Source organism: Podarcis muralis, chromosome 7 (assembly GCF_964188315.1).
Source record: "Podarcis muralis chromosome 7, rPodMur119.hap1.1, whole genome shotgun sequence".
In the NCBI taxonomy this organism is placed as follows: Eukaryota; Metazoa; Chordata; class Lepidosauria; order Squamata; family Lacertidae; genus Podarcis; species Podarcis muralis.
Window position 1 is genome coordinate 22513756 of NC_135661.1, and position 25426 is coordinate 22539181.

Here is a 25426-nt window from a genome sequence, read left to right on the forward strand (position 1 = left end):
AACCAGTTCTAGAGTACTATTATATGGATAGGGACGCAGGTGGCGCTGTGGGTTAAAGCCTCAGCGCCTAGGACTTGCCGATCGAAAGGTCGGCGGTTCGAATCCCCGTGGCGGGGTGCGCTCCCGTTGTTCGGTCCCAGCGCCTGCCAACCTAGCAGTTCGAAAGCACCTTCGGGTGCAAGTAGATAAATAGGGACCGCTTACCAGCGGGAAGGTAAACGGCGTTCCGTGTGCTGTGCTGGCTCGCCAGATGCAGCTTGTCACGCTGGCCACGTGACCCGGAAGTGTCTGCGGACAGCGCTGGCTCCCGGCCTATAGAGTGAGATGAGCGCACAACCCTAGAGTCTGGCAAGACTGGCCCGTACGGGCAGGGGTACATTTTGTTGTTGTTTAGTCGTTTAGTCGTGTCCGACTCTTCGTGACCCCATGGACCAGAGCACGCCAGGCACCTCTGTCCTCCACTACCTCCCACAGTTTGGTCAAACCTTTACCTTTACCTTTACCTTTATGCTGCCTGGCCTGACCAGAGCTGCAGACTAACATATGTCCGGCTAGCTAGATAATCCAATACACAGTGATGCTTAATTCACATTTAAGGCGCAGAGACCATTTGCTATGAGCAAATGGGGCACAGCCGCACCAACCCCCTGCCCACCTTCTTACTTACAACCAATGGAGGGTGGCTCTGGCTGCCACTGACTCTGTTGGTCTCCCTGTTTCTGACCAAGCAGTCCCAATGGGCACCGGCTACTGCATCTTAGTGAGAAAAGGGAAATTTGGGTGGGTTTGAAGAGTTTTTTTACTCCTTCCCCAAGCCACTTCCTTCATGCACATGGCTCCAATCCTTTGGGGTTTCTCCTTGAATGAGACTATTTCTCAGAGTGTGCCCTTCTTCTCTCAGCCCCCAATGAATGCATCTTCTGTCATCCCAGAACAATACATTTCAAAGACGTATTAGGACAAAAGCTTTTGCTTGACATGGACAAAAATTGATTGGGGTGGTGACAGTGGCATTATCTTGTATCTGTTTCCCCGAAGTGGAGAGAAAAGAATGAAGCAGCAGCCCGAGGCAGGGAAATGGCATTTACATTTAGATGAAGGTGTTTTCTGCAATGGATGAATTCTAGTCACTTGGCATCGTGTTCAGCAGAGCAAAGGGAGGATAAGGACTGGGGGGGTGTGGCAGAGCAAATTACCCAGAAGAGGGAAGAGAACAGGAGACAGGATCAGACACAACTCCACACAGGGTCCTGGCGAGTCCATTGTGCGACATTTGGGTACTTGGGGCTGAAAACCTGAATCACCTCCAGGTTAATTAAGGTGGCAACACCATCTCTTTATTATAACACTACAGTATATACCCTGCCCTCCTGCCATGACGGATCCTGAAGTGGCATTCATGGGATTCTCAAGGTCAGAGCTGCTTTGGTAGGGGTTTGCTAGTTTCTTCCTCAATCCCAATCCATTTTCCTTTTGTGTCTTGTCTTTTTAGATTGTAAACCTGAGTGCAGGGAGTGTCTTTTTCATAATGATTTGTAAGCTCCTCTGAGATCTCTCTCTCTCTCTCTCTCTCTCTCTCTCTCTCTCTCTCTGCCAAAGAACAGGATTATAAATAAATAAATGTTTACATTTCCTGGATCAGCAGCAAAAATCTAATTTAAAAGAAACCAATGAAGAGCAAAAGCAATGGAATGAAGGGTTTTAGGGCTCTGGTGCTTAACTAAGGCTGCCATATTTCAAAAAGTAAAATTCCTGACACTCGCAATGAGCTTTTTCAAGGAAACCACCAAAATTGTTGAGCTTCTGGGAGGAAACCTCCCCTCCCCCCAAATCCTGACGCAGGCAAGCCTAGCTTAACCAATTGTTAAATATTTAATTTACTAAAAAGTGGACTAAACTGAGTACAGTAGATGGCATAAAATGGCAGACTGCAAGCACTGTCAAAACCAGGGGTAGGCAACCTAAGGCCCGTGGGCCGGATGCGGCCCTATCGCCTTCTCAATCCTGCCTGCAGACGGTCTGGGAATCAGCGTGTTTTTACATGAGTAGAATGTGTTCTTTTATTTAAAATGCATCTCTGGGTTATTTGTGGGGCCTGCCTGGTGTTTTTACATGAGTAGAATGCGTGTTTTATTTAAAATGCATCTCTGGGTTATTCTTGGGGCCTAGGAATTTGCTCACCCCCCCCCCAATAGTCTGGCCCACCAGATGGTCTGAGGGACGGTGGACCGGCCCATGGCTGAAAAAGGTTGCTGACCCCTGGTCTAAACCGAAGTTTTCCCCTTTCTCTCTCCCTCTCTGTCTCACACAATCACACGCACAGCAGAGGGAATGCCTAATCTATCATGACGCCTGCTGCAAGATGCACAGGCATCATCCAAAACCCAGAGAGAGCTTGGGACAGCCATTAACTCTCAGACTAACCTACCTTGAAGGGTGGCTGTGAAGGAAAACACAGGATTAACTCCATGCACACCCAACCATCTTGACACCTTAAAGGCAGGACAAGATGCAAATGTGTTACTTAAGAAAATATGTAACTGAAAAGCCTGTCCCAACCATGGCATATGGCAATAGTACACCTTACATGGGCAAATGTCGAAAGGGACTGTGCTGTCTGAAACAGGACCCACCTTGTTTTGTTACCTTGTTGTAGGATGGTCTTTGTGCAGTTAAGAGGAAACAGATGAGAAGATGCTTAGGATGAAGCCAAGCCACTCTGGTTGTTGCTTCCGATGAGGTTCATGGTTAGTGAACCCACCCCAACCTCATGCCCCATTAAAACATGCATGCCACACTTTTCAAACAAAATCAAAACTGCCGTAGTGTAGCTTGGTTTTTATTTATGTCCACAAATATTTCAAAAAAATTACAAAATACTCAAATGGAGAGAACACAGAAGTCACGGTTTCTGGGTTTTCTACTCTGTTTTACACTGTGTTATCCCATGGTAAATCTACTCATATATACACTAAGCCTCAAGATATATATATATATATAAATGTAGCTGTCAGAATGTATATTCTGCTTTTAAACGGTGCAGTGAAACTAGCTCAAACCAGGACGACACAGAACAAGAGACGGTTTGATTTTGAAAAAAATAAAGTAAAATCACACACGCACGCACACAAAAAAAGCAAAATAAAATAAAATAAAATGAATTTTTGAAGTTCAAAGCAAAAAATAAAATCTTGCTTTAAAAAAGTTTTTTTTCCTGAAAAGGTAACTGTAAAAAGTTGGGAGATTCTAACAGAGCATGGTGGTCTTGGGAGAGTCAGGGCAAATAACACTGTAGCTAATCATTTAGATCCGAGGACAAAGAACCAGTGGGCCCCCACCATTGTGGAATGATTCATACTGTTAACGTAAGCATAAAAAAGAAACCCAAAAGGTTAAGAGCTTATGAGGAAGCACAATGAATTGCATGTAAACTGCAGAGGGAAAGGCGTAATAAACTGGTACCTGTCTGTCTTTCCTAGACTGGCGAGTTGCAGATGTTTCGGACTACAACTCCCATCAGCCCACTGGGTGTGGCTGATGGGAGTTGCAGTCCAAAACACCAGGAGAGCACCAAGTCAGAGGAGGATGGTCTGCAACATCCATGCTAAGTGTCTCCTGAAGGTACTGAAATTTCAGTTCTGCCAGGGGACCAGGGAGAGGGGATTATCGCCACCCTCACCAATACGGCTGGTTCTGTTTTCAGTGAGAGTCGAGGACAGTTAAAAACTAGATTATGCTTGCTGCAAGGAGGCGTCTTCAAAAAGACAAGGCAAGACAGAGGAGGACTGATAATAAGCAGCTGGGGATGTCCTGCCTGTTAAGACAGATCATTATGAGAAGTTTATTCCATTCCAGATGACAGTGTTAAAACATGAGATGCCAGCTAGGCTTTTAAGCAATGACTCTGTCTTGTTAGCTTGCATCTTGCTGGACATTTAGCACCATGAATTTAGAGTTTCCTGATGCTCAGTTCAGTGCTTCAGCTCTCGGCGGTTCAGAAACTGACCTGAGAAGAGGTGACCGTGACAATTCTGAGGACACCCCATGTGGCTTGTGTGACCAAAATATGGTCCGCAGTTAGGCTAACTTCAGAACCACCTGGAGGGGCTGTAAGGCAGGTGGGTGGCTTAATAACCACCAGCTATTTGCCACTGCACAGAGACAAGAGGCGTGGACTGCCAGTAAGGAAACGAATGGTAAAGAAGGATGGTTTGGGAAGAAGGAGTAGGAGTCAGGGAGCATTGGGAAAGCTCCGCTCTCTGGACCAAGGTAGGAGGAACCCAAATTTCTGTTAGGCTGGATTAAAATTCCACCTGCCGTATGCGTTGTTTAAGAGACCGCTGAACGATTAGCTACGGGGTTATCTGATCAGGCCCAATGGACTCCTACCACCACAAATAACAGTCTTCACAGCAAATGAAGCAGCCTTCCAAAAGGAACAAGAACCAGGAAATGTTATTATGAATGCAACTAACAGGAAAATGTGTTATCACACAGCCCTGCAGATTCCTGCACTAATCCAACTCATTTTTTTTTAAAAAAAAGTGTAACTAAACTAGCAATTGGAAGGGAATAAAAAATAGGATTCATACAGTTGTCATGTGCTTGCGACACTGATAGCTTCTGACAGAAGATGGTCAACCCCACTCTAAGCCTTCAGAGTTTCCCTGCCTCGTGCACTGGAGAGTGTGAACATTTTTTTACAAAACAAGGATAACTTGTTTTAACAGCAGGCAAGAAAAAGGCTGCCCGAGGCACAGTTATTGAGTTTCATTCTCACTCCACCGTATCCCAAAAGAGCATTCAAGATGAGGATTTTTTTGGTGGTGGGGGGGGGAAATTACTCTGCTGCCATGTACTGGGGGTGAGGGGGGGAAGAGTGAGACCGCCCTGGTCAATTGTGCCCTTGAGGTAAGACCAGGTGCAAATCCCCTTCTGTGCCCAGCAAAGCACACACACAAAAACAACACAAACCTGCTAATATTGGACCGATTAAAAACAAAGCCCAGGAGCGCAGAGGCGGCTTCCAGCTTTTAAGAGTGAAATTTAAGCTTTGCGTTCGTGGGGGCAATTTCGAAAACGCACAGCTCTGAAGCAGCCCCTCTGCCTGTCCCTTTTCTTTCAAAGTGTGTAACTTGTCAGGGATGGGAAGTTTCGATTCGGCACTATTCAAATAAGTTTTAAAACATATCTATAGATATTACTTGAAGGGAAATGGTTTGCATGTAAGCTTCATGCTATCTAAAGGACAGTCTGCCCCATATCAGCAGCTCTCATGACTGGTGTGGGGCTTCGATGCTGGAAGGGTTCCCAGGCACACAGTGGGTATGCATGGTGCACATCCTGAGATGGAGAAGGAGAATTTCCTCCTTGAATTGAACGCCTTGTGGGGCTTGTGGCCAAAGAAACGTCACCGCATTATTGTTGTCTTAATTGGTAGACTCTGTGTGTGTGTGCCTGCATTTTTAGGACACAGTTTCAGTTTAATGCTATGTTTGTGGAGGAAAGGAGAGACCCGGGGGTAGCCTGACAATTCAAGAGCCCATTTCTTGAAAAATGCTACCTTTCCAACTTCTGCTTCTAAAAAACTCTTGCGCTGGTGGAAAACGTGACGGCTTTTCGACAGAACCAGTGCAGGAATATGCGGTCTTGTTCACCGGCTGAGGAACTGAGTTATGTCAAAAACAAACATATGAGAATGAAAAGCGATTTAGAATGTTCATGGAACGAATGAATTAAATTAAAATGAACAGCGCACACGCACACACACAAAAAGAAAAAGAGTTGTGTGTTCTTGGTTGTTTTTTTTTAGGAAAAAAAAACATATTATCCCTGCAACTCCCTTTAATGCTCATGTTGCTACCAAACCGTCAAGTCAAGCTCTCGACCATTTTGAAATTACTGACCCCTCCCCCCATGTCATCTTCCCTTTAATTAAAGGGATAATTATATATATTCCTCTTATATTAAAAAATCAACTCTGTATTCTTGTCAACATCAGGTAAGAAGTAACGGTTTTGTGATGTTACTGAAGAGAGAGAACAAGAGGAAGAGAGAGGAGGAGATGGAAGGAGAGAAAGAAAGAAAGAAAGAAAGAAAGAAAGAAAGAAAGAAAGAAAGAAAGATACCAGGAGTTTGTGGAGATTATTATAATTTTTTTTAAACCCTAACCCAAAAAAATTATTTACAGACTTAAAAAGCCATGCTGCAAAGCTCTCTTTAAAATTATGAAGTTTTCCTACAATGTATTAAAATAAAAGTAGATTTTTTTTTCTTTTAAAATTCTTGTTATAGCACTTGGATTTTCAGAGGGTGTTATGCCACCTACTTGCCATTCTTGTTTTTTGTTTGTTTTTGTTTTTAAAGTGTATATATATATTTATATATTTATATATAAATTGAGTGTATTTCTTTGTATGCACAGTGGCTTGCATTAAGTTGTGAACCTGATTCTAGCACCTACTCAAAATGAAAAAAATGAAAAAACGAACCCAACCCACCCCCTCAAACAACCCCCCCAAGAATGCCCAAGGAATTTCCTCTGAATACTTCCATCCAGTTCTGAGGGGGTTGTTTCTCTCTCAATAGGCTTCTTAACAGGTTTTATCATGCAAGGAGACTCCTGAAACTGGTCTTGGAAAAATCTTCTCTACAAATGAATTCTATAATATATGTGCTGATTTTAAAAGTCTCTATAGGTTGGGCTTCCTTATTTGTTTTTTCTCCTTTTTTCATTTTAAATAGAGAAAGGTATCTTGAAAAGATAAAATTCTTTTGTTTTTCGCAGTGTGTGTGTGTGTGTGTGTGTGTGTGTGTGTGGATAAACACATTCCATTTCTTCCCAAGGACTGGGATCTTCTGCAGCCAGAATTACAAATAAATAATTTATTACAACTGCTTGTCACTTTCTTTCTTCAGTCGGCTAGAAGAGAAGAAGAAAAAGAAAAAGAATTCAGTTGCTTTTTTGGGTTGGGAACTTTTCCCTCCAGCCTCTGCAGTCTCTCCCCTCTCACACAATGCAGAAGAGCTCTCTGCCAAGAACAGACAAATGTGGTAGTGAAGCCTCTGTGTACCACAGATATCTCTCTCTCTCTCTCTCTCTCTCTCTCTCTCACACACACACACACACACACACACACACACCCTGCCCCATAAGAAGAAAAGGGGGTGTGACAGGCCTTGGGGAAATCCCTCTTCCTACCAAAGACTGAGCAGGGAGGAGTTATGCATCCATCCACATGTTCTCCCAGGGACTCAGGGATTTTCAACTAGGACTTCATGTCTTAAGTGAACATCCAGCCCTGTGAGTTATGTGTTCTTGCATTCATGCGCTCGAAAATAGCAGCATGTGACATGAGGCTCTGTGGCCAGCAGGCAGGCAGGGAGCCTCTGGACTGGCTGGGCCTGGAATAAAAAAAAACCCAGGAGCCTGGCCTTCTGCAATGGCCAGTTCCCCAAGCAATACCTTCATGCTCCACTTCAAGGACCCAAGCCTTCAAAACGCTGAAGAAACCAACCTCATGAAGAAGTTTGCTGCGTTGACCTTCCAAATCTGACCAGTAATGGCCCTGACAACCTCTTTCTGTGGTTTCTCATCCTGGAGCTGACACCACTGAGCACCTATTGAGGCCCCCACCCTTAATAGAGCCCCCACCCAGGCAACCCTTGGAGCCTCCTGGTGCTGTGGCTGCTGTCTGTTCAAATGCCTTCTGTGAGCATCCAAGCAGTGACCAGAGGGAGGAGATGAAGCACCTCCCTCTGCTTGCCATGTACGTTCTAGGCAGCTGTACAAACAGAGTACAGCGCAGCAGGGAGAGGAGGAGATGGGACCACCCAGGGAGGGCATCCTCCAATGGGCATCTTGCCTGAGGACCCTCCAAAACCTGCAGTTGGTCATGGTTTTTTATAACAATAGCAGGTATAAGAGCAGGAAGACCCTCTCCTCCCTCAGAAAAACAAATCCAACTCTGAGGGCACGTGACACACTTCAAGTTTGACACCTCTGGTGTAACTAACCTGTAAAGTGATAGGAGCCTAAAGCAAGAAAGCAGTTGTGCAAATGTGGCCAGTTTGGGTCTCCACTTTATGCTGCTGCCAGAACATGCCTCTCCTGGTTCATTCATTCATTCATTCATTCATTCATTCATTCATTCATTCAGAACATGCCTCTCCTAGTTAGTTGGTTGGTTGGTTGGTTGGTTGGTTGGTTGGTTGGTTGGTTGGTTCGCTCGCTCGCTCACTCACTCACTCACTCACTCACTCACTCACTCACTGATGACAGGCAGCCCTCTAGATGTTGCTCGACTCCAGCTCCCTTCAGCCCCAGCCAGCATCGCCATTAGTCAGGGATGATGGGAGTTGTAGTCCAGCAACGTCTAGGAGGGCTACACGTCCCCTGTGCCTATTTTATGGTATGCTGCTTTTCAGGTGTACCTTGCAAAGCGGTTTACCAAAGACAGTTGCACAACTAAGCATCAATTAAGAAGGAAATGTGATATAAGGGGACTACCACTGCGAGGTGGGTGGTGGCAGCTCGCCAGACCACTCCTTTCTCCTCCCCTTCTCCCTCAGGACAAGGTGGTTGCCCACTTGGGCGGTATACAAATTCAATAAATAATATTAATAACAAATAAATAGAGGAGGAATTGGCCAAGGGGCAGCATGCACGCTAAGGGGAGCTTGCCCCAGAGAGCTTCTTCCTCCGCTGACAGCATGGGCCCAGCCTTACCTGTAATAGTCTTCTTGGCTGGGGAGGTGGCCCCCGTGCATGTGGGGGTGCCCATGCAGCCACTGCTGCTCCATGGCTAGTCTCTGAAGCTCTGCTGACTGAGCATGCATGGCCTGTAACTGGTGGGCTGCTGACATGGGAGGAGGGATGCCGCCAGGGAGGTCACGTGGGTAGGGGGTACCTGGGGAGAGAGAAAAGGTTGTTGCACACAAGTTTGGACTGGCCAAGGCATGCCTGGTAACTGCAAGCTGGGATAACAGTGACTGAGCAGATTGGTTGCACCCAATGCTAGTCCTACTCTATGCTGAAATCACTGGAGATGACTTGTGTGGGTCCACCCTGAGTAGGATTTACTTGGATGCGACTCACCTGTGGAATGCCGTCCACATAGGAAAGGGCCTGATCCCTGGTACGAAGAGTCTTTGAATGAGACTCCCCCAGTTCACAGCCTTAATTTCATAAGTAAGTCAGTCCAGAGACAGCTGGGATACCAGGATAAATGCATTAAATCACTGGTACCCAATAAAAACCTAAACTAGGTGCATTTGTCTATTAAAGACAATTGGCAATAATATCCACATGGTGTACAGAAGCAGGATACCTCTGGACACCAGGCGCTGAACAGCATCCCTGCAAAGGGGGGGGGGGAACAAATGCTCTGGTTGGAAGAATCTGATTGGCTGCTGTTCAAAACCAGATAGCCCTTAGGTCTTGTATTTTTCATCTGCATCAATTTTCCCCAACTTGCCGCCCTCCAGATCTTGCTGTCAGACTCCAAGCCCCACCGGCCCCAAGTGGCATGGCCAATGGCTAGGGATGATAGGGGTCGTAGTGCAACAACCTCTGGAGGGCATAGGTTGGGCAACACTGGCTTCCCAAGGGCTGCTATTGCACACTTACCAAAGACCGGGTGCCGGAGCATTTCGTGTTCGTGGGGCGGTTGCCCTAGCAACGGGTTTGGGATAGTGCCGGGAGGATAAGGGAAGCGCGCCAAATGAGGCCCGGCTGCCAAGGGGTCCACGAGGGGATGGACAGGTCCTGCCGAGCCTGCAAAAGGGAAAGGTTGGGGGCGGTAGGAAAGAGGGGGGGAAAAGCAACGACAACTTACCACCAGGCTCAGAAACCCTCATTTTGTTCAGGGGTCAAAAGCAACATTAATACTTGCGCAAATAGCTGAGCATAACCGGTAATTATCAGAAGCCTAGTCCCCCCTCCAACTGTGGAGCCTACTTCTCTGTCTGGAGTGTTCGCAGTGACATCGGGTGGCCAAACAGTCTTTGAGAGTTAAAACAAAAGGGGAGAAAAGGGGAGGGGGGGAACAGGAATGAGCTTTCTTATTAAGAAGGAAAAAGGGAACTGCGCACAAGAACAACAGAAAATCAATTCACCATTCATTTACTATTCCTTTTTTAGACACGTCCCATAAATGCCCTGGAGGTGGCATCTGAGGCACCGCACACAAGACACAAAGCGTATCATAAAATTAATCATCAAAACATTTTAAAAATAAGCCCCAATAATGCCACAGAATGGCAGAGATCCTTTTTCCTGCTATGAGAGACAAAGCTCTCCTAAGAAGGGGTTTTTTTCCCCTAAAAAGAGGGCAGTGAAGCAGCCGTATGGGCTCCTCAAGGTAGATGCCTCTGCTGAGAAGGCTCTAGACCTCATTGCCGCCAGAAGACATTCAGATAATAATGACACTGTCAACAATGTAAGGGAAACACGTGCAATATAAGCCTCTTAGACGTGTTGCCTTTCCTGCTGAGGGTGGTTGATCTGCACATCTGTCTGCTAACCTCCCCCCTCCCCCTAGGAGTTTCATCTCACCCCAGGAAAAACCAAGTTCAAGGTCCCAGAACAGAAAGGGACACCATCATAGGGTTGCTATTTGAGGAAGGAGAAAACAAACAACCACAGGGGGCTATGTGCACATTTGCTGACAGATGCAGCACAAGCTGTTCATGTACTACCTAGCACAGAGCTTCACATCTGGAGAATCCTCTATTTTTAAACAACCAGCTCCTAGCTCTTGCGGCTGCTGGGAAAAGCTTGAAAGTGCAAGGGCAGAGCCGGGTGAAATATGATGCATGATTTCAGAGTTGCCAAGTCCCAAGCCTGCTTTCTGTCTCAGACAGAGACAAAGACAGACAGACAGAATCATGGTGGGGAGTGAGATGTTGTTTGTCTAATGATTGATCAATGGTGAGAAAAATGCCGTATTTGCTAACTCGGGGAAATTATCTTCCTAGTCATTACTACTTCACATGCTCAGAGGCTGGGCAGAACATCTGAAAACAGGTTCTGGGGCTAGGCCCCGGGCAAGGCGGAGATCAAACTCAGCTCCCGTGAAATATCTGAAGCCCCTTCAGAACTTTACTTATAAGAAGGAGAAACCTTAAAATAAAACCGTGGACAACAGCAAATCTTCTGCCTGCTTGCAAGATGGAAGAGCTTCATGTAGGGGAGGGGAGAGAGAAGGGGGCTAATTGGACAGGTGCTTCGTTAAGGTTCCCAGAAAACGGAGAAGAGAATCTGGTCAGGTCATTTTGACCCTGATTCTCATCCAAGGGAGCATATGAGCCCCTGGCTGCTTTAATTAGGGCACCTGCAACCTGAGTCACTGCATGTCAGAGCAGCCTGTCTCAGCAGATTTCCTCTCGTCCTGCAGTTGCATATATACATATTCTCATACAAGACCTTCCTGGTGAGCCTTGGGTTTTGTTAAGATTCCTGATCCCAGTCACCTAATTCTAAGGGATTCCTGTCCTAGGTCACTGCCTCCAGGGCCCCTCTATCATCTGTCAAGAGAGGTCATGTTCCAACCCAGCATGAATCAATCCAATTAACGACACTCAGAAGATCCGCTGCAAATGGCATGTGTGATGTGCTACACGCAAGGCTTACAATACTAACCCACCAGGCAAGAGAAACGCAGGGACACTCGGATCCTGAATTACAGCCTGGGGTTTGTATCACACCTTGGCCTGTGAGTTAGCAGAGAGTCCACAGAGCTAGCGGGATCCCTCAGGGAGGGGCTGTCAGCAAAGACAGCTTCAGGGACACAATCTGAACCTATATCTAAAGAACGAACATTTTAATCCCTGCAGAATTTGAGATCGGGGGAGAGAAAGATAGGAGAAAAGTGTCATATGGAGTCAGACTCATTGGGTCTGCACTGACTTGCAGCAGCTCTTCAACTGTATGGAAAAACTTTGCACACAGGAGAGTGTGAGGTCTGCGCCTCCTTGACTTCCTTGCTCAAGACTCCTGGAGGTGTTTGGTTAAAACAGCTCTCCAATGAGCACTACAAAACACCCCAAAATCTGGACTGAACATGTAGGTCACTGGAAGGTGGTGGTTGATGAACCTGTCTTGGGAAGGACTCTAGACTCTGGCTCTGTTCTGAACACAATCACCCTCTGTCTCAACAACAGCATGGAGATGCTTGGTGCAATTAGCACAAGCACAACTCAGGAAATGCAAGAGTGTCTTATACAGAATCAGCTCATTAAATTCAGTACTGTCTACACTGACTGGCAGTGGCTCTACAGGGCTTCAGGCAGGGAGTTTTTCTCAGCCGTTTCTGGAGATCCTCATCATCTGCTTATTTGATTGGGGAAGCACCAGAGCACTCAGTGACAGAGCATCTGCCCTGCATGCAGAAGGTTCCAAATTCAACCCTTGGCATGTCCAAGTAGGGAAAACCATGGAGAACCAGGGCTGCTGGTTGGAGCAGACAATACAGAGCTAGATGGACACAGGGCCTGACTTGGTATAAGGCAGCTTCCTATGTTCCTACATCATGATGATGCTGGGGACTGAACTTGGAAACTTCTGCTTGCAAAGCATGTACTCTAGGGGCTCTGGGCCCTCCATTAAGACAGGGATAGCCAACATGGTGCCCTCCAGATGTTTGCTGGACTCCCAACTCGCATCATCCCAGCTAGCATGGAAAATGATCAGAGGTGATACGAGTTGTAATCCAGCAACATGTGAAAGGCACCACATGGGCTATCCCTGCTTTCAGACATAGGAACAGAAGACACTGTTCAACCAGCTTAGTAGTCCAACCAGCGCAGTACTACCTACACTGATTGGCAGCAGTTCTCCAGGGTTTCAGATAGGGAGCCTTTCCCAGCCTTACCTGGAGAAGTGGGGGATTTAACCTGGGACTTTTCATACGAACAGCAGTTGCTCTACCGCTAAGCTATGGCTATTCCCCTTCCAGCATAGAGGGGCAAATGCAGCTTGCAAAACACTGAGCAAGGCACAAGGCCTGCCTTTTTGTATACTAAGCTATCCCCGCATGCCCTTGGATCTGTCATGTATGATCTAGCCGAGATTCCTGCATTGCAGGGGGTTGGACTAGCGGGCCCCCAGAGTCCCTTCCAACTCTACAACTCTATGATTCTACTATTTCTTTTGAAACCAGCTTTATCACTGAGTTTCCCTGAAACACAGAGAGAGCTTTCTTCCTGAGAAAGCTCCCTTGTAATAACGCCTTGCCTTAACCCAGAAAGCAGGGGCAGATTCTCTCCATCTATTTTTAAATGCAAGATTCACTTTGTTCTGTCTGCCTGCACAAAAAGTACATCTGCAGCCTGATACATTTATGGAGATCAAGTACATTCTGTACTGCGGGTGGGGAGGCTTTTGTTACTGACCTTGGCTGCGAGGATGCACACACGCTCCCTCCCCTCCCAGTGTCTCCACTGTTATCATCCCGAGGGGGAAAAACAATTCCAAATCACCCACCTCAGTAGGCAAAAAAAGAAAAGAAAATTGGGGGGGGGGCACCAATGAGACCAGCAAGCTCCATGTTGTCTACACCAATGGCTCTCCAGGGTTTTAGGCTGGGGTCTTTCCTGGCTGGAGATGCCACTGGGGAGTGAACCTGGATCCTTCTGCATGCAAAGCAGCTACTCTATCCTGAGCCGGGCCACTGGTCCATCTGACTCAGCATTGTCTGCACCAGGGATCTTCCACCTTTCCAGATCCCAGGACCCACTTTTAACCCAAACATGCATTTGGGGACCCATTTCTGAAACCCTTTACCATACATTTGCATGGTAATAGAGCTCATGTTGGATCAGGCCGTGACCCGTGAGTGGGTCCTGACCCACCAGCTGAAGATCAGTGGTCTACACTGACTGGCAGCAGATCTCCAGGCTTTTTGGCAGGGATCTTGCCTACCTGGAGATGCCAGCGAGGGACCGAGCCTGGGAACTTCTGAACACAAAGCAAATGTTCTGCCACCGAGCTACAGCCTTCCCCTTAAGATGTAGGAAGCTGCTGTGCCCTGAGTCAGGACACTGGTCTCTCTAGCTCAGCACTATCCAGGACTGGCAGCAGCTAGCCAGGGTTTCATACGAGGGTTTTTCTTCCCTGGAGATCCGGGGGGGGGGGGGGAGAGACACTGAGGATTCAAAGCAGGTGCTCCACCACAGAGCTACAGCCCTTCCTCAATATTTTTTTTGGGGGGGTGGGGTGGGCATGGAAGGTGCTGGGAGTAGCATTGGGCGATATATCAATATATCAGGACTGGTATTGGGCGGGGGGGACATACCACTGGTGAAACCATCATCGCACTCTGCCCCGGCAGAGGGAGAAATAAACTGCATCAGCGAGTTACCGATACAGCTTCTTCCTCCCTCCGCTTCTTTAAACTGCTTGACTGAGGAGCATGCAGCAAAGTAGTTTTATGGAGACAGCGGTGGGATGGGAGTTCCGTTAGGCGCCCCCCCCCCAGCTGAGAGAGCCCTAACCCCGCTCCTGCTTGCACTTGGGTAGGAGTGGGATTGGGGCTGCAGCCTTGCTTGGCTGCCTTTGTCTGGGAGGGGGTGCTGCGCCTTTCCTCCCAGAAAGACACAGCCCACCCTCTGGGTGGAAGGGAGCCAGGCGGTGTAGGGGCTCTTTGATGCTGCTAGCGGGCAGCACACCCACACAGGTGAAGGCTAAGGCAGTCAAATGCACGGAGCCTGACAGGCTCAGTGTGCTTGGCTACTGTTGCCTGGTCTGTCTTTGGGGAGTGGGGGGCAAATGGGCAAGGTAGCTCGCCTGCCCCCATGCCAGCAAAGGTGGAGGCAGCCTGGCCAAGGAGCCCCAAGATCCTTGCGGCTCGAGCACGAGTGGAAGGGACACCGGGACTGGCTCTGTGGGGGGCAGGCGGCCTCCTGCCCCCAGCTGAGCCTGGTCAAGGAGCCCTGAGTCCCCTGCTGGTTTCGCACGGGGGACTCAGGGCTGCCTCTGCCGGGGGCAGGAGACTTCCGGGCCCCCAGCTGAGCAGCAGGCTGGGGCCAGCTGTATTTGCCACAGCCCACAAGGTGCTGACGTGAAAGCGCCTCAGCTCCCAAAGTGAGAGCTGTGGCAGTTTCACCTGGCACCTCGCTGCCTGGGGCCAATGCGGCTTTTTTTACAACATTGCAGTTTATCGCTAAACCAAAACATTTGGCTGGCAATACACCGCAATGTTGAAAATCCAACATCGTGCAACCCTAGTTGGGAGGAAGCAGGTTAAAAGTGCCCTTTAAGCAAGTACAGGGATCTAGCAATCGAAAGGCAAGCAGTGAAGCCAGCTCCTTGCCTGTGCTTATGTGTGCGTGCATTCACACATGCGCGCACACACACAACTCCGTGTGCGTGCTCTGGAGCCTCCCCATCTCTCTCTCAACAGTTTATATTGGCTACAATTTTCTCTAGGGGAGACAAACCATGGGAAATATATTAAACATGCGTCCAAAGCAGGGAGGATCACCTTCTAAAAAGAGCAACTATTGCTTGTGGTCAGCACTCTATGAAAATACATGCAACTCTCCCCTCCCCAATGTTCTGCCCCCACCCAGTGTGTCCAGGAAACAGAACCCCAGATACTGTAAACAGATAAGACACAGCCTCAGTTCTTTAATGGGAGAGGAGGGAGGGGAGTGGTGTTTTCAGTTATACCCCAATGGGGAAAGCAAACTGTTACACTTGGAGGTCATGTTACGGGGGGGGGGGGGGTGTCACCCTCCTCCTGTGATGCTGGGTGTCTTGGGCAACGTGGATCCTGCTGGAGGGACGCATCATGGGCTCTGTGTTCAGGATCCTTGAAATATTAAAGTCTTGTCTCCCTTCCTGTCATTACTGGCAGGACTGCGGGTTTTCTCCAAGTCCTCCTCAGAGCAGAGCCACTGAAACTGATGGACATGACCAAGTTAGGCCTACTTATGTTAGCCATGTCCATCAATTTCAGTGGCTGATGAGAACTTAGTTGGGATACGACCTACTCATTTGTTTCAAGCTGTTGTGAGTATTTTTTTAAATTGCTGCAACCAACCCTGGGAACTTATGGGTAAGGGTGGGGGGCAAGAAACTGAAAAGATGATGCTGGACGTTCTGCTAGAACAACACACTTTTCAAGAACGATCAAACCATCACAGAGCTTCCTACCCAGTCTGGAGCCTGTTCCTACAATGCACATGCACCAGTTTTAACCACTACCCACTGCAGCACTAAAGACTGGTGTGTATCACCAGGTGTCACACAGAAGAGGCACCTTCCTTGAAATGGGTCAGGGTGCCAACAGAGGTGCAAAAAGTAATCTAAACTGGAGGGCAAAAATACCCCACTTTGCACGATTCTTTGTCCTCCCTGAATGCCAGCCCTCTTCCAAAACATTCTACTAGAATGGAGAGCCTACTGAGCTCAAGGACGGATTATAGCAGTAAAAGGAGTAGAGAGCGACAGAGGACAGTGAACTCGGGAGACCTCACTGCAGTCAGAGGGGGGTAGGGATTACACAGACCCCAGCTTAAGACACATGTTAAGGACAAGTGGGCTCGTATTTGAGATCCTGAATGTATCTCTACCCTGCTCCAAGGCTCCCTTGCATAACTTCTCCTAAGCTGGAAGCTCAGCAACGCGGCTCCTGTTAAGTGACCCCTGACAGGAGAAGGAGCTGCACTGAGTCCATGACAGGAGAGGAGACCTATTTTTTAGTGCAGGGGACCCTGCTGGCCTCGCTAATGCCCCGAGTGGTTGTATCAAAGGCCTTTCACATCAGAAATGTGCTTCGCAGTTTCTCTTAGGTTTGCCCTTAAAACGTTCCATCGTGTACATTTTTTCTCGTTTGGGTGATGAGGATCAAGGCTAAGTAAATAAAGGGACTTCCCTCCACAGGCTGGTGGTAGTTCAAATTCAATATGGTCCTTTTTGCATCACACTAGCGCTGAGTGCATCACTTCAGAATGCTCCTGTAAAAATGCTAGCGTTTTTTTTTAACTCTGTGTAAAAAACAACAAAAGACTTTCTGCAACTTGAAAACTAACACACTGGGACAGAAATTCCAGTTTAGCTCTCCCAGGTACACTACTTTTTTTTTCATTTGCTGGGAAAAACACTCCCCTCCAAAGAAATAGGCAGCCCCTCCCCACCCAGCTCAAAAAGAAATGGACGGCATCAGGGGCTGCACACACAGCATGGAGCAAACCGCTGTTACAGACTCACCTTGATGCAGCGGGTCCTGTTGATGGAGGTGTAGATGCGAGTGTATGTGCGAATGTTGGTGATGATGCGGGGTGACGTTGAACATCTGCAGCCGGGCCAAGGGGTCGTTGGTGAGTGATGCCATTCGCTCCGCATGTATCCTCTCGGCGGCCAGTCTGTCCGGGTAGCTCATTTCAGGCCGCAGCTGGGGGCCTGCCAGAGCGAGTCTCTCCCGCTCCAGGGGGTTCAAGCCCGGGTGGAAGGATGCAAACGGGTGCGGGCCCGCCGTAGGGGGGAGCGTGAGGGCGCCGTGGCGGGCAAAGTGCTCCATGGGGTTGGTAGCGGGGTGAAGCGCATCGAGTTCTGGCGGCTTCACCTCGAAGCCCGGCTTCATCCGTTCCCGCAGCTCCCTCTCCCGCAGCTCCCTCTCCCGCAGCTCCCTCTCCCGGAGCTCCCTCTCCCGGATGGTGGGGTCCACGTTGTACAGGCCGGGCATGTGGTAGGCCAGCAGAGGGTCGGTGGGGTTGAGGGGCACGAAGAAGGGGTGGTTGCGGTTGGTGGGGGACATGACGTGAGGCCGCGCATACTCGCTGAGAGTCCGTAGCGCCGGCGTGTCGGGTCCAATGTACGGGGGGACGGCGGCGATGGTGGTGGGAGGAGGTTCGAACGACGGCCTCATGTGAGTTGGGCCACTCAGCTGGGATTCTCCAAGACGTCCTTCGTGCGACGAGCTGGATGATTTCTGCTGTACCGAAGAGGGGAGAAGAGTTTAGTAGGGGAACTGAAAACCAGCTCAAGACCTTTCCAATAGCTCTCACACAATCCTTCCTTCACAGGGTCGCTCTCTCCCCTGCAGCAAGGGAAAAGGTCTCTGTGCCACAGCACTGGTAGCCTAGGTCTACCCACCTGGAGCATTTATTGGAGGAAGGTGAGGATTTTCAGAGGCACTCAGAAAAGAAGTTTTGATCATTTGCAAGTGTTGGGGAGGCTGCAACCCTCCAGGTGTAATTGGATGACAAATCCTGACATTCTTGACTGTGAGTTGTCATTCTGCACTGTCTGAATAGTCCTCAGCTTGCCCCCCACCCCAACCCCTGGAACAAAATTTCTCCAGCTGCTGCAGTTCCAGGAATTTTATAGCCAAAGCTCCTCTTTGACTGTGGAATTAAGAGCACAAGAAGAGTGGCTGCTGGATCGGGCGAAAGGATAATCTAGCCCAGCATTCTCTTCTGACAACTGGCCACCCCAATGACCTAATGGGAAGCCCCCAAGGCAGAACTTGAGTCCAGCAGCAGCAGCAGCAGCACTCTCCCCAACTGGGATTCCCAGTATATGGAATTCAGAGGTGTATACTTCCTCTGACAATGAAGGAGGGGTGAGCACCCAAGCTTCCATTGCAGGATCAAAGGTAGTCCCCAACCAAGTCCACACAATGCTAATTCAGGGCACCTGCCCTCTGCTAGCCTTTTTTTGCATGCCAAATAACCGTCTGAATCATGCATTCTGAAGTGGAGGTGAAGGGGCAAAGAGGAAATCCTTAATTCAGAGCAAGGGAGGAGGAAGGACCTGCCCCCTCTCAAGGCCACAGGGGAGCAGCGAAAACCCTCACATGCCAGGCCCGTGGAAATGCAACCGGACATCATGCAACCGCAGCCTCCGTTGGGCTCGAGACCCGCCGGGATCACCCCCTCACGGCTTGACAGACAGACAAACCTACCGCCGCTCTTTCAGCTTCTCTCTCACGCTCACGCTCTCTCTCCCTCTCCTTTTCCTTCTCTTTCTCCCGCTCCCTCTCTTCTCTTGCCTTCTGCTCCACCTCCCTCTTGGCCTTCTCAATGGCCTCCTCGCGCTTCTTGGCCAGCTTGGAACCTGCCAGCGGCGTGAAGTACAGGTCTGTCCTCGCGCAGGAGTTGTAGCCGCGGTCCAGGTGCTTGTAAAACCTGGAAGCGAAGAAACCGGGTGGGGTGGGGTGGAGGGAACAGGGGACACAAAGCAACCATAAGCATTTTGAGAAGCAGGAATGAGATCCACCCCCCCACACACCCCAACAGCCAGGAAGAAGTTTCTGTGTGCAACATATTGGGGGGGGGGACTCTGGTAAAACTGGTAAATCAACAGATGTTGGGAAAATAAATGATTACAAAACCATGTAGAATACTACCCAACCCAGAGAATCAAAGTAAGTTTTTTATATACATGTATACTGTATACAAACACACAAAAATGATTAATCCAAGATTAATATGCTTTGTGCTGTGCAATCTTTCAAGAGAACATTCTTTTTAATGCTCTTGAGTGTTTTCCTTATGTAGAAGTAAAACAGGATCTAAAGAGGTGTTCTACAGCCTCAAAATGCTGTACATCCCGGGCTCATATCTCACAAATTTTCCGTGCACCTTTTTATAGTTTTCATGTTGTAGCAACCTGGGGAGCTTTTAGAAGACCCTTATTGCTAGGATGGGGAGGAGAGAAGAGAATCTGTGTGATGACGCAGCCATTTTAGCAATTCTCCTGTAATCCTGGCCCTCAGTGAGCCCCTTTAAGGCAGAGGTAGCCAACGTGGTGCCCTGCAGTTCCAATTCCTCTCACCCCAAGCAAGAATGGACAACCGTTAGGAATGCTGGAAGCTGTGAGGCCAATGGCACCTGCAGGGCAGCATTATTGGGTGCACCAGTTTTAAGGAGATCCCAAGCTCTCCTAAGAAGGCAGCCTGATCCACAACTGCGGATGTTCAAATCACCAAACCATTATCCAAAGTGGTGGTAGTGAGGGTGTTATGAATGGGCAGAGGTGGGGAAAAGTCCCGTGAACTTTTACACAGGTGGCAGTTTCCCCAAAGCTGCCCACACCCTCCCTTACCTAGCTGACTCGCTGGCGTGGCTTGGCGTGTCCACCACTGTCGGCGCTGGCGATGGGCTCCGGGGCGGGGGAGGTGGGCTTTCCGGCTCCTCCGCCTCATCCGGAGCCTCTTCCTTGATCTGGATGGGTGGCATCGTGCAGGGCGTCACCACGGGGACGTTCCCAGTGCAGGCTGCCGACGTGGAGCCCGTTGCCTGAGGAGGGGCGCTGGGCACGGAAGGTGGCGTGGAGGTCGACGGGCAGGAGGGAGGCGTGATGGGTGGCGGCCCCCCGGGGACAAACGGGTGCTGGGGGAAAGGGGGCTGGGGAGGTACCTGGTGGAGGCTGGAGGAGGAGTGGCTGGCAGAGGGAGGGAGGCCCTGGCTTTGCGTCAGGACAGGGGGCTGCGCCGGGGAAGGCTGCAGCGGCTGGCTCTGGGGCATCAGCTGCAAGGGAGGAGGGTGGGCCGAGGGCGGGTGGTGTGTGGAGAGGGAGCTGAGCGGCTTCAAGGCTGGCGGCGGCGGGAGGTTGGAGTTCATGGAGAACGGCGAGGGCCCCGCGAGATGCTTGTGGGACGGTGGCATGGGGAGCTGAGGGATGGGGGTGGTGGGAGGCGGCTTGATGTGGGGCATGGTCAGAGGGGCCGGGAGGAGGGGCTGCTCTCGTGGCGGCGGAGGCTGCTGCTGCAGCGGAGACGGCGCCTGCAAGGGGGGCTGCACCGACGGGACTTGGAGTGCTGCATGGGGGTGGGGCACAGCCTGCGGCTGCAGGGAGACCTGAGACTGAGACGAGGACGAAGGCAGCGGGGGAGGCTGCGGCGCGAGGGAGAACGGTTGGGCGGGGACCGGGTGAGGCAGGAGGGGCTGCGCCTGGAGGTTGTGAGGGAGGGGCTGGATCTGGCTGTGGAGCGGAGGCTGCGGGTGGGGCTGGGGGACGGCAGGAGGCTGGGGCTGGCTGGAGGGCACAGTCAGGGGCTGCAGCGGCGGGTGAGGAGACGGCAGCCTCTGTGGGTGCAGCGAAGGGGCCTGCTGGATGTGAGAGTGAGGGGGCACCGGGGTCTGAGGCTGGCTGCTACCTGACTGGGAGACAGATGGGGAGATGTGGGGAGGCACCGAAGAGGGGAGGCCAGAGGTGGCTGGCAGTGGCAGCTGCGCTGAGACAGGGATGGAGGCGGGTGTGGGCTGGGCCAGGCCATTGGACGCCTGCAAGACTTGCTGCTGGGCGGACGAATCCGAGTCGCTCTCATTGTCCTGGGGGCTGGGGATGCTGGGCGAGGTGCTCCGGTTATCTTGGTCAATGTCCTTCGGATCGCTGCTGCCCTCGTCATTCACACTGCGGCTGTCAGAGCTCTCTCCCTCACCTTCGGACGGGGAGTTGGGCCGGCTGATCTCCTGTGGACAAAAAGAATGGAGGAAAGCTTCGTGTTAAAAAGGATGGGGTTTATGGACACGTGAGTGGCTTCCCAAATGCTGTTTGTGTGGGAAGGGCTGTAGCAGAGTCACAGAACCAGAGCGTAGACAGCACTCAGCTATATGGGCCAGTCGTCTTGACTTAGTATAATGCAGTTTTCTATATCACCAGCCACCAGCCAGGTTTGGGAGTAGACAACAGGGGGCATTCAGGCCAAGCCCAAGGCACTTGTTCCTACTGTAGAAATTCTAAATCTTACTTGGTATATGGTGTGATCTCACTGGATAGTTTACCTGTGTGGCAAGCCCCACTGAAAAGGAAGGCGCTGCACAGCAGCATGTGCTCCCCAGGGTGGCCCCCACACAAGAACTTGTGAGTGCCCTGTGGATCATATTTGTCTGCTTCCCACTCTGCCACCCTTAATCACAGCAATCATTGAACTGGAAGGGACCATGAGGGGCATCTAATCCAACCCCCGGCCATGCAGGAAACATTTGCCCAAAATGGTGCTCAAACGAATGACCCAATGTTGGAACCCTTGGGTCCCAATATTTATTTTTTTATTCTTTCAAGTAAATAAGGGCCCTGCTGGAGCAAAAGCCCAATCTAGTCCACCAGCTGCCAACAAGGATGCCTCTGGGAAGCCCACAAGCGGGACATTAAGACTAAACAGTCCTTTTCCTGACACTGCTCCCTAGCAGAGAGGGATTGCTGGACACAATGATGGTTTAAAATGTACCTTATCAAAGGCCTTGCTTTGTCAGGCTTCCTCAACCTCGGCCCTCCAGATGTTTTTGGCCTACAACTCCCATGATTCCTAGTTAGCAGGACCAGTGGTCAGGGATGACGGGAATTGTAGTCTCCAAACATCTGGAGGGCTGAGGTTGAGGAAGCCTGGTCTATGTCATCCAGAGCCACCTGGGCCCACAAAAAGAGATGCACATGCATGTCAGGGTCTCTGAAACACATCTTTTGCCATGTGATGGCTGGGGGCTGATGGGAGGGAGGCAGATTGGCACAGGCTGCTCTAACTGAGACCTACCTGTGTTTTGGTTTTCTTGGCGTTGATTCGGTCGGGCTCCTCGGTGTCAGATGCTGCCTTTTCTCTCTGTCTCTTGGAACTCTTGAGAGGAGACGATGCCTCCTCTTTTATCTTCTGCTGCTGACGGGAAAGGAGTGGCGTTATTAGGGGAAAGCGACAGGAGAACAAATGGGAGTTCTTGTAGCCTGCCTGCAAAGAGCTTCATACGGATGACAACGGAACAGGTTATGTTTCTCGCACAGCAGGATGGGGGAAATTAACGGTGTAGGAGTCAACCGCCCATGCTGTCGCTTTTCAAAGCAGATCCATGTGAATTCTGGGGCTCTTTGGAAACCTGTTTGGGGATTCCACAAGGAGACTGAATGTAGCCTCAGGAGACTGCCCTAGGGTGTGCCCATGAGGACCATGTGATTTGAGGAAGGGTCTTAAACACACACGGGTGGCGCTGTGGGTTAAACCACAGAGCCTAGGGCTTGCTGATCAGAAAGTCGGTGGTTCAAATCCCCGCGACGGGGTGAGCGCCTGTTGCTCGGTCCCTGCTCCTGCCAACCTAGCAGTTCGAAAGCACGTCAAAGTGCAAGTAGATAAATAGGTACCACTCCGGCGGGAAGGTAAACGGTGTTTCCATGAGCTGCTCTGGTTCACCAGAAGCGGCTTAGTCATGCTGGCCACATGACCCGGAAGCTGTACGCTGGCTCCCTCGGCCAATAAAGAGAGATGAGCGCTGCAACCCCAGAATCGGTCACCTTTACCTTTACCTTAAACACACACAGGAGTGACCAGCCACATTTAGGAATTCTGTATCAGAACAGCAGGGGTTCCTCAGCAGAATGGGGGAAAGCTTTCCTTAAAAAGTTTTTTTAAAAAACAAACCACTGTAGGGGATGTTAGCAAGTGTGTGGGGACCTTTAGCCTTCCAGTTACTGCTGAACTGCAGTTTTCATTGTCCCTCTGGCCATTGACCATGCTTGCTTGGTCATCAGCATCTGGAGAAGCCCCTGGTTCTCCACACCTGGGATACAGCATTAGACACTGCGGGGAAAGTTCTAGCTTGGATTTTGAAGCCGCCCACCTGCCAAGCCTTGGCCTGAACTCTTCTCCAACGAGTTACCAGGAAATGGGCCGGAGAGCACCCACGGGAAGAGCCAGAACTCACCTTGGTGGACTTCTTCACCGAATCCGCCTTGCTGTCATTGCTTGAAGTGCTGGCAGCACTGGGGGAGTTGCGGCCGCTGGACCGGATGTCTTCGTTGATGGGGGAGGCTCTACCATCAGGGCTGGTTGGCTGCTTTTTGCGACCGCTGCGTAGTGTCGACATCTGCTAGTTTAAAGAGAAGGACAGGAAGCATGACAAAGGCTGCCTTTGGGTATCCCTACAGAACTTAAGCCTCCCCCCTCAATGGAATTTCTTCATGGATGCCATCTTTGGTCAATCACCCTTCCTTTTAGTGGCACTGGCTGGTTTTCATACCAAGGAACCCTCAGAGATGGGTCCAAGCTAAGTTAGTCACCAACAGCTTAAGTGACATGGATTTCTCTGGGGCCAAAGCACGGCTAGCTGGGTTCTGGATCCAATTCTCAGAACACAAAGTCAACTCCTTTGTGCTCCCCCAGACCCCATCCCAGCTGTGGGCCCTGCAGATGCTTTGGATTACGACTCTCATCACCCCAGCTAGCTGGGGATGGGACTCATCTAGAAGGCCTCTGTTGACAAAGGCTCCCTTATGATCCTAAGCATCACCGGCAGGAAAACAGGGCACTGCTCTACAGCCACCCTCAATTCTTCTCTTTCGATTTCAGCTTTGGAGGGCTGAAGGCACAAGGCCACTGGTGTTCCCCCCTCAGAGTGGGGCAAAATACAAGAGGGATGCCCCATTGTTTTTGATGGTCCAGGCCGCAAGGGAAGAGAGGAAGCACAATGATCAAGCTAATCATATACACCTAGTATGTTTACTCACGGGGTAACCACTGGCATGTTATGTATTTATAAGCTAATTAAGCTGATCTGTTCTGACTCTCCTTTTCTTCCCTGAGAGCAGCAAACTCTGCACAGAGTAAAACCTTTTGCACTGAATTATTGCAGCCTAATAGAAACTGGGCAGCTCAACAAAAACCTGGACCAGTAACACAAGGCCTCCTTGCTCTGTATTTCTTTTGATATTTGGATGCAGCCAGAGGATGGGCACCCGCCTTGCTTCTCAGATTTTAATAGCTTGCCCATGTTTTTTCAGCCTTTCTCTGAGCTGTGACCCATTCATTCCATTGTGCATGTTAAATATTTATTTTCCTGCCTATGGACGATATGCTTTAGCTGCTGTTTTATTGAGTGTGCTTTACAAGTTTATTGTATGGATTTTAATGTAATGCAGTATCTCCCACACCCCATGATTTTATGTTGAACTTTGTGCTCTTAAAAAAATATCTCACTAAGTCTCCTAATGCGGCAAGTGACTAATTAATTGGAATCATCATCTTATAAAAAAAAGAATTCATGTAATCTAAGTTTTAAAAATACACTGAAATAATAATAGTAATAATAATAATAATAATAATAATAATAATAATAATATCACAGCCTTTAAAAGTATTGTAAAAATAAAAATTATTATTATTATTCCATCTTATATAAATAATTGGTATAATAAAGGTTTTTAAAAATACAGAGACACAATACAAGAGAGCTGGTCTCAGAGGGTGTGGAGAAGGGCTTGGGGGCAGCCCATGGTTTTCCTGAAACAACTGTGAATGGCTTCTGCAGATTTCTGCTGTGGCGGGAAGATTATGCAGCAACAATTAGCAGTGCTTCATCTGCTCCCTTCCTAATTTAGCATCTGTCTGGATAACGAGAGATCATTAAAAGGAAGAAAAAAGAAAGAAAGAAGATGAAGCCAAATCAAGGAGCCGACAGTGGAACCTGACAAGGTGTTTGGCAGGTATCTTGATGC

The 25426-nt window shown here is 49.5% G+C and overlaps 1 protein-coding gene across 14 annotated transcripts in view; it reads right to left on the reverse strand.

The window, feature by feature from the left end:
• Positions 1-2823: 2823 nt before the first annotated feature.
• The window catches only part of RERE (arginine-glutamic acid dipeptide repeats), a 346045-nt gene continuing 323442 nt past the window's right edge, over positions 2824-25426 (reverse strand). For 5 of the 14 annotated variants that reach the window (XM_028740762.2, XM_077931379.1, XM_077931374.1 and 2 more), the window contains 9 exons: positions 23638-23802; positions 22482-22601; positions 20051-21420; positions 18909-19131; positions 17213-17936; positions 9959-10003; positions 9629-9775; positions 8729-8909; positions 2824-6922 (listed from right to left, as the gene is read on the reverse strand). In XM_028740762.2, coding sequence (XP_028596595.2) covers positions 6889-6922; positions 8729-8909; positions 9629-9775; positions 9959-10003; positions 17213-17936; positions 18909-19131; positions 20051-21420; positions 22482-22601; positions 23638-23802 — 3009 coding nt within the window. In that variant the 3' untranslated portion in view covers positions 2824-6888. The remainder of the gene's footprint in view (positions 6923-8728; positions 8910-9628; positions 9776-9958; positions 10004-17212; positions 17937-18908; positions 19132-20050; positions 21421-22481; positions 22602-23637; positions 23803-25426) is intronic. The other 9 variants (XM_028740768.2, XM_028740763.2, XM_077931376.1 and 6 more) reach the window with 8 other exon arrangements.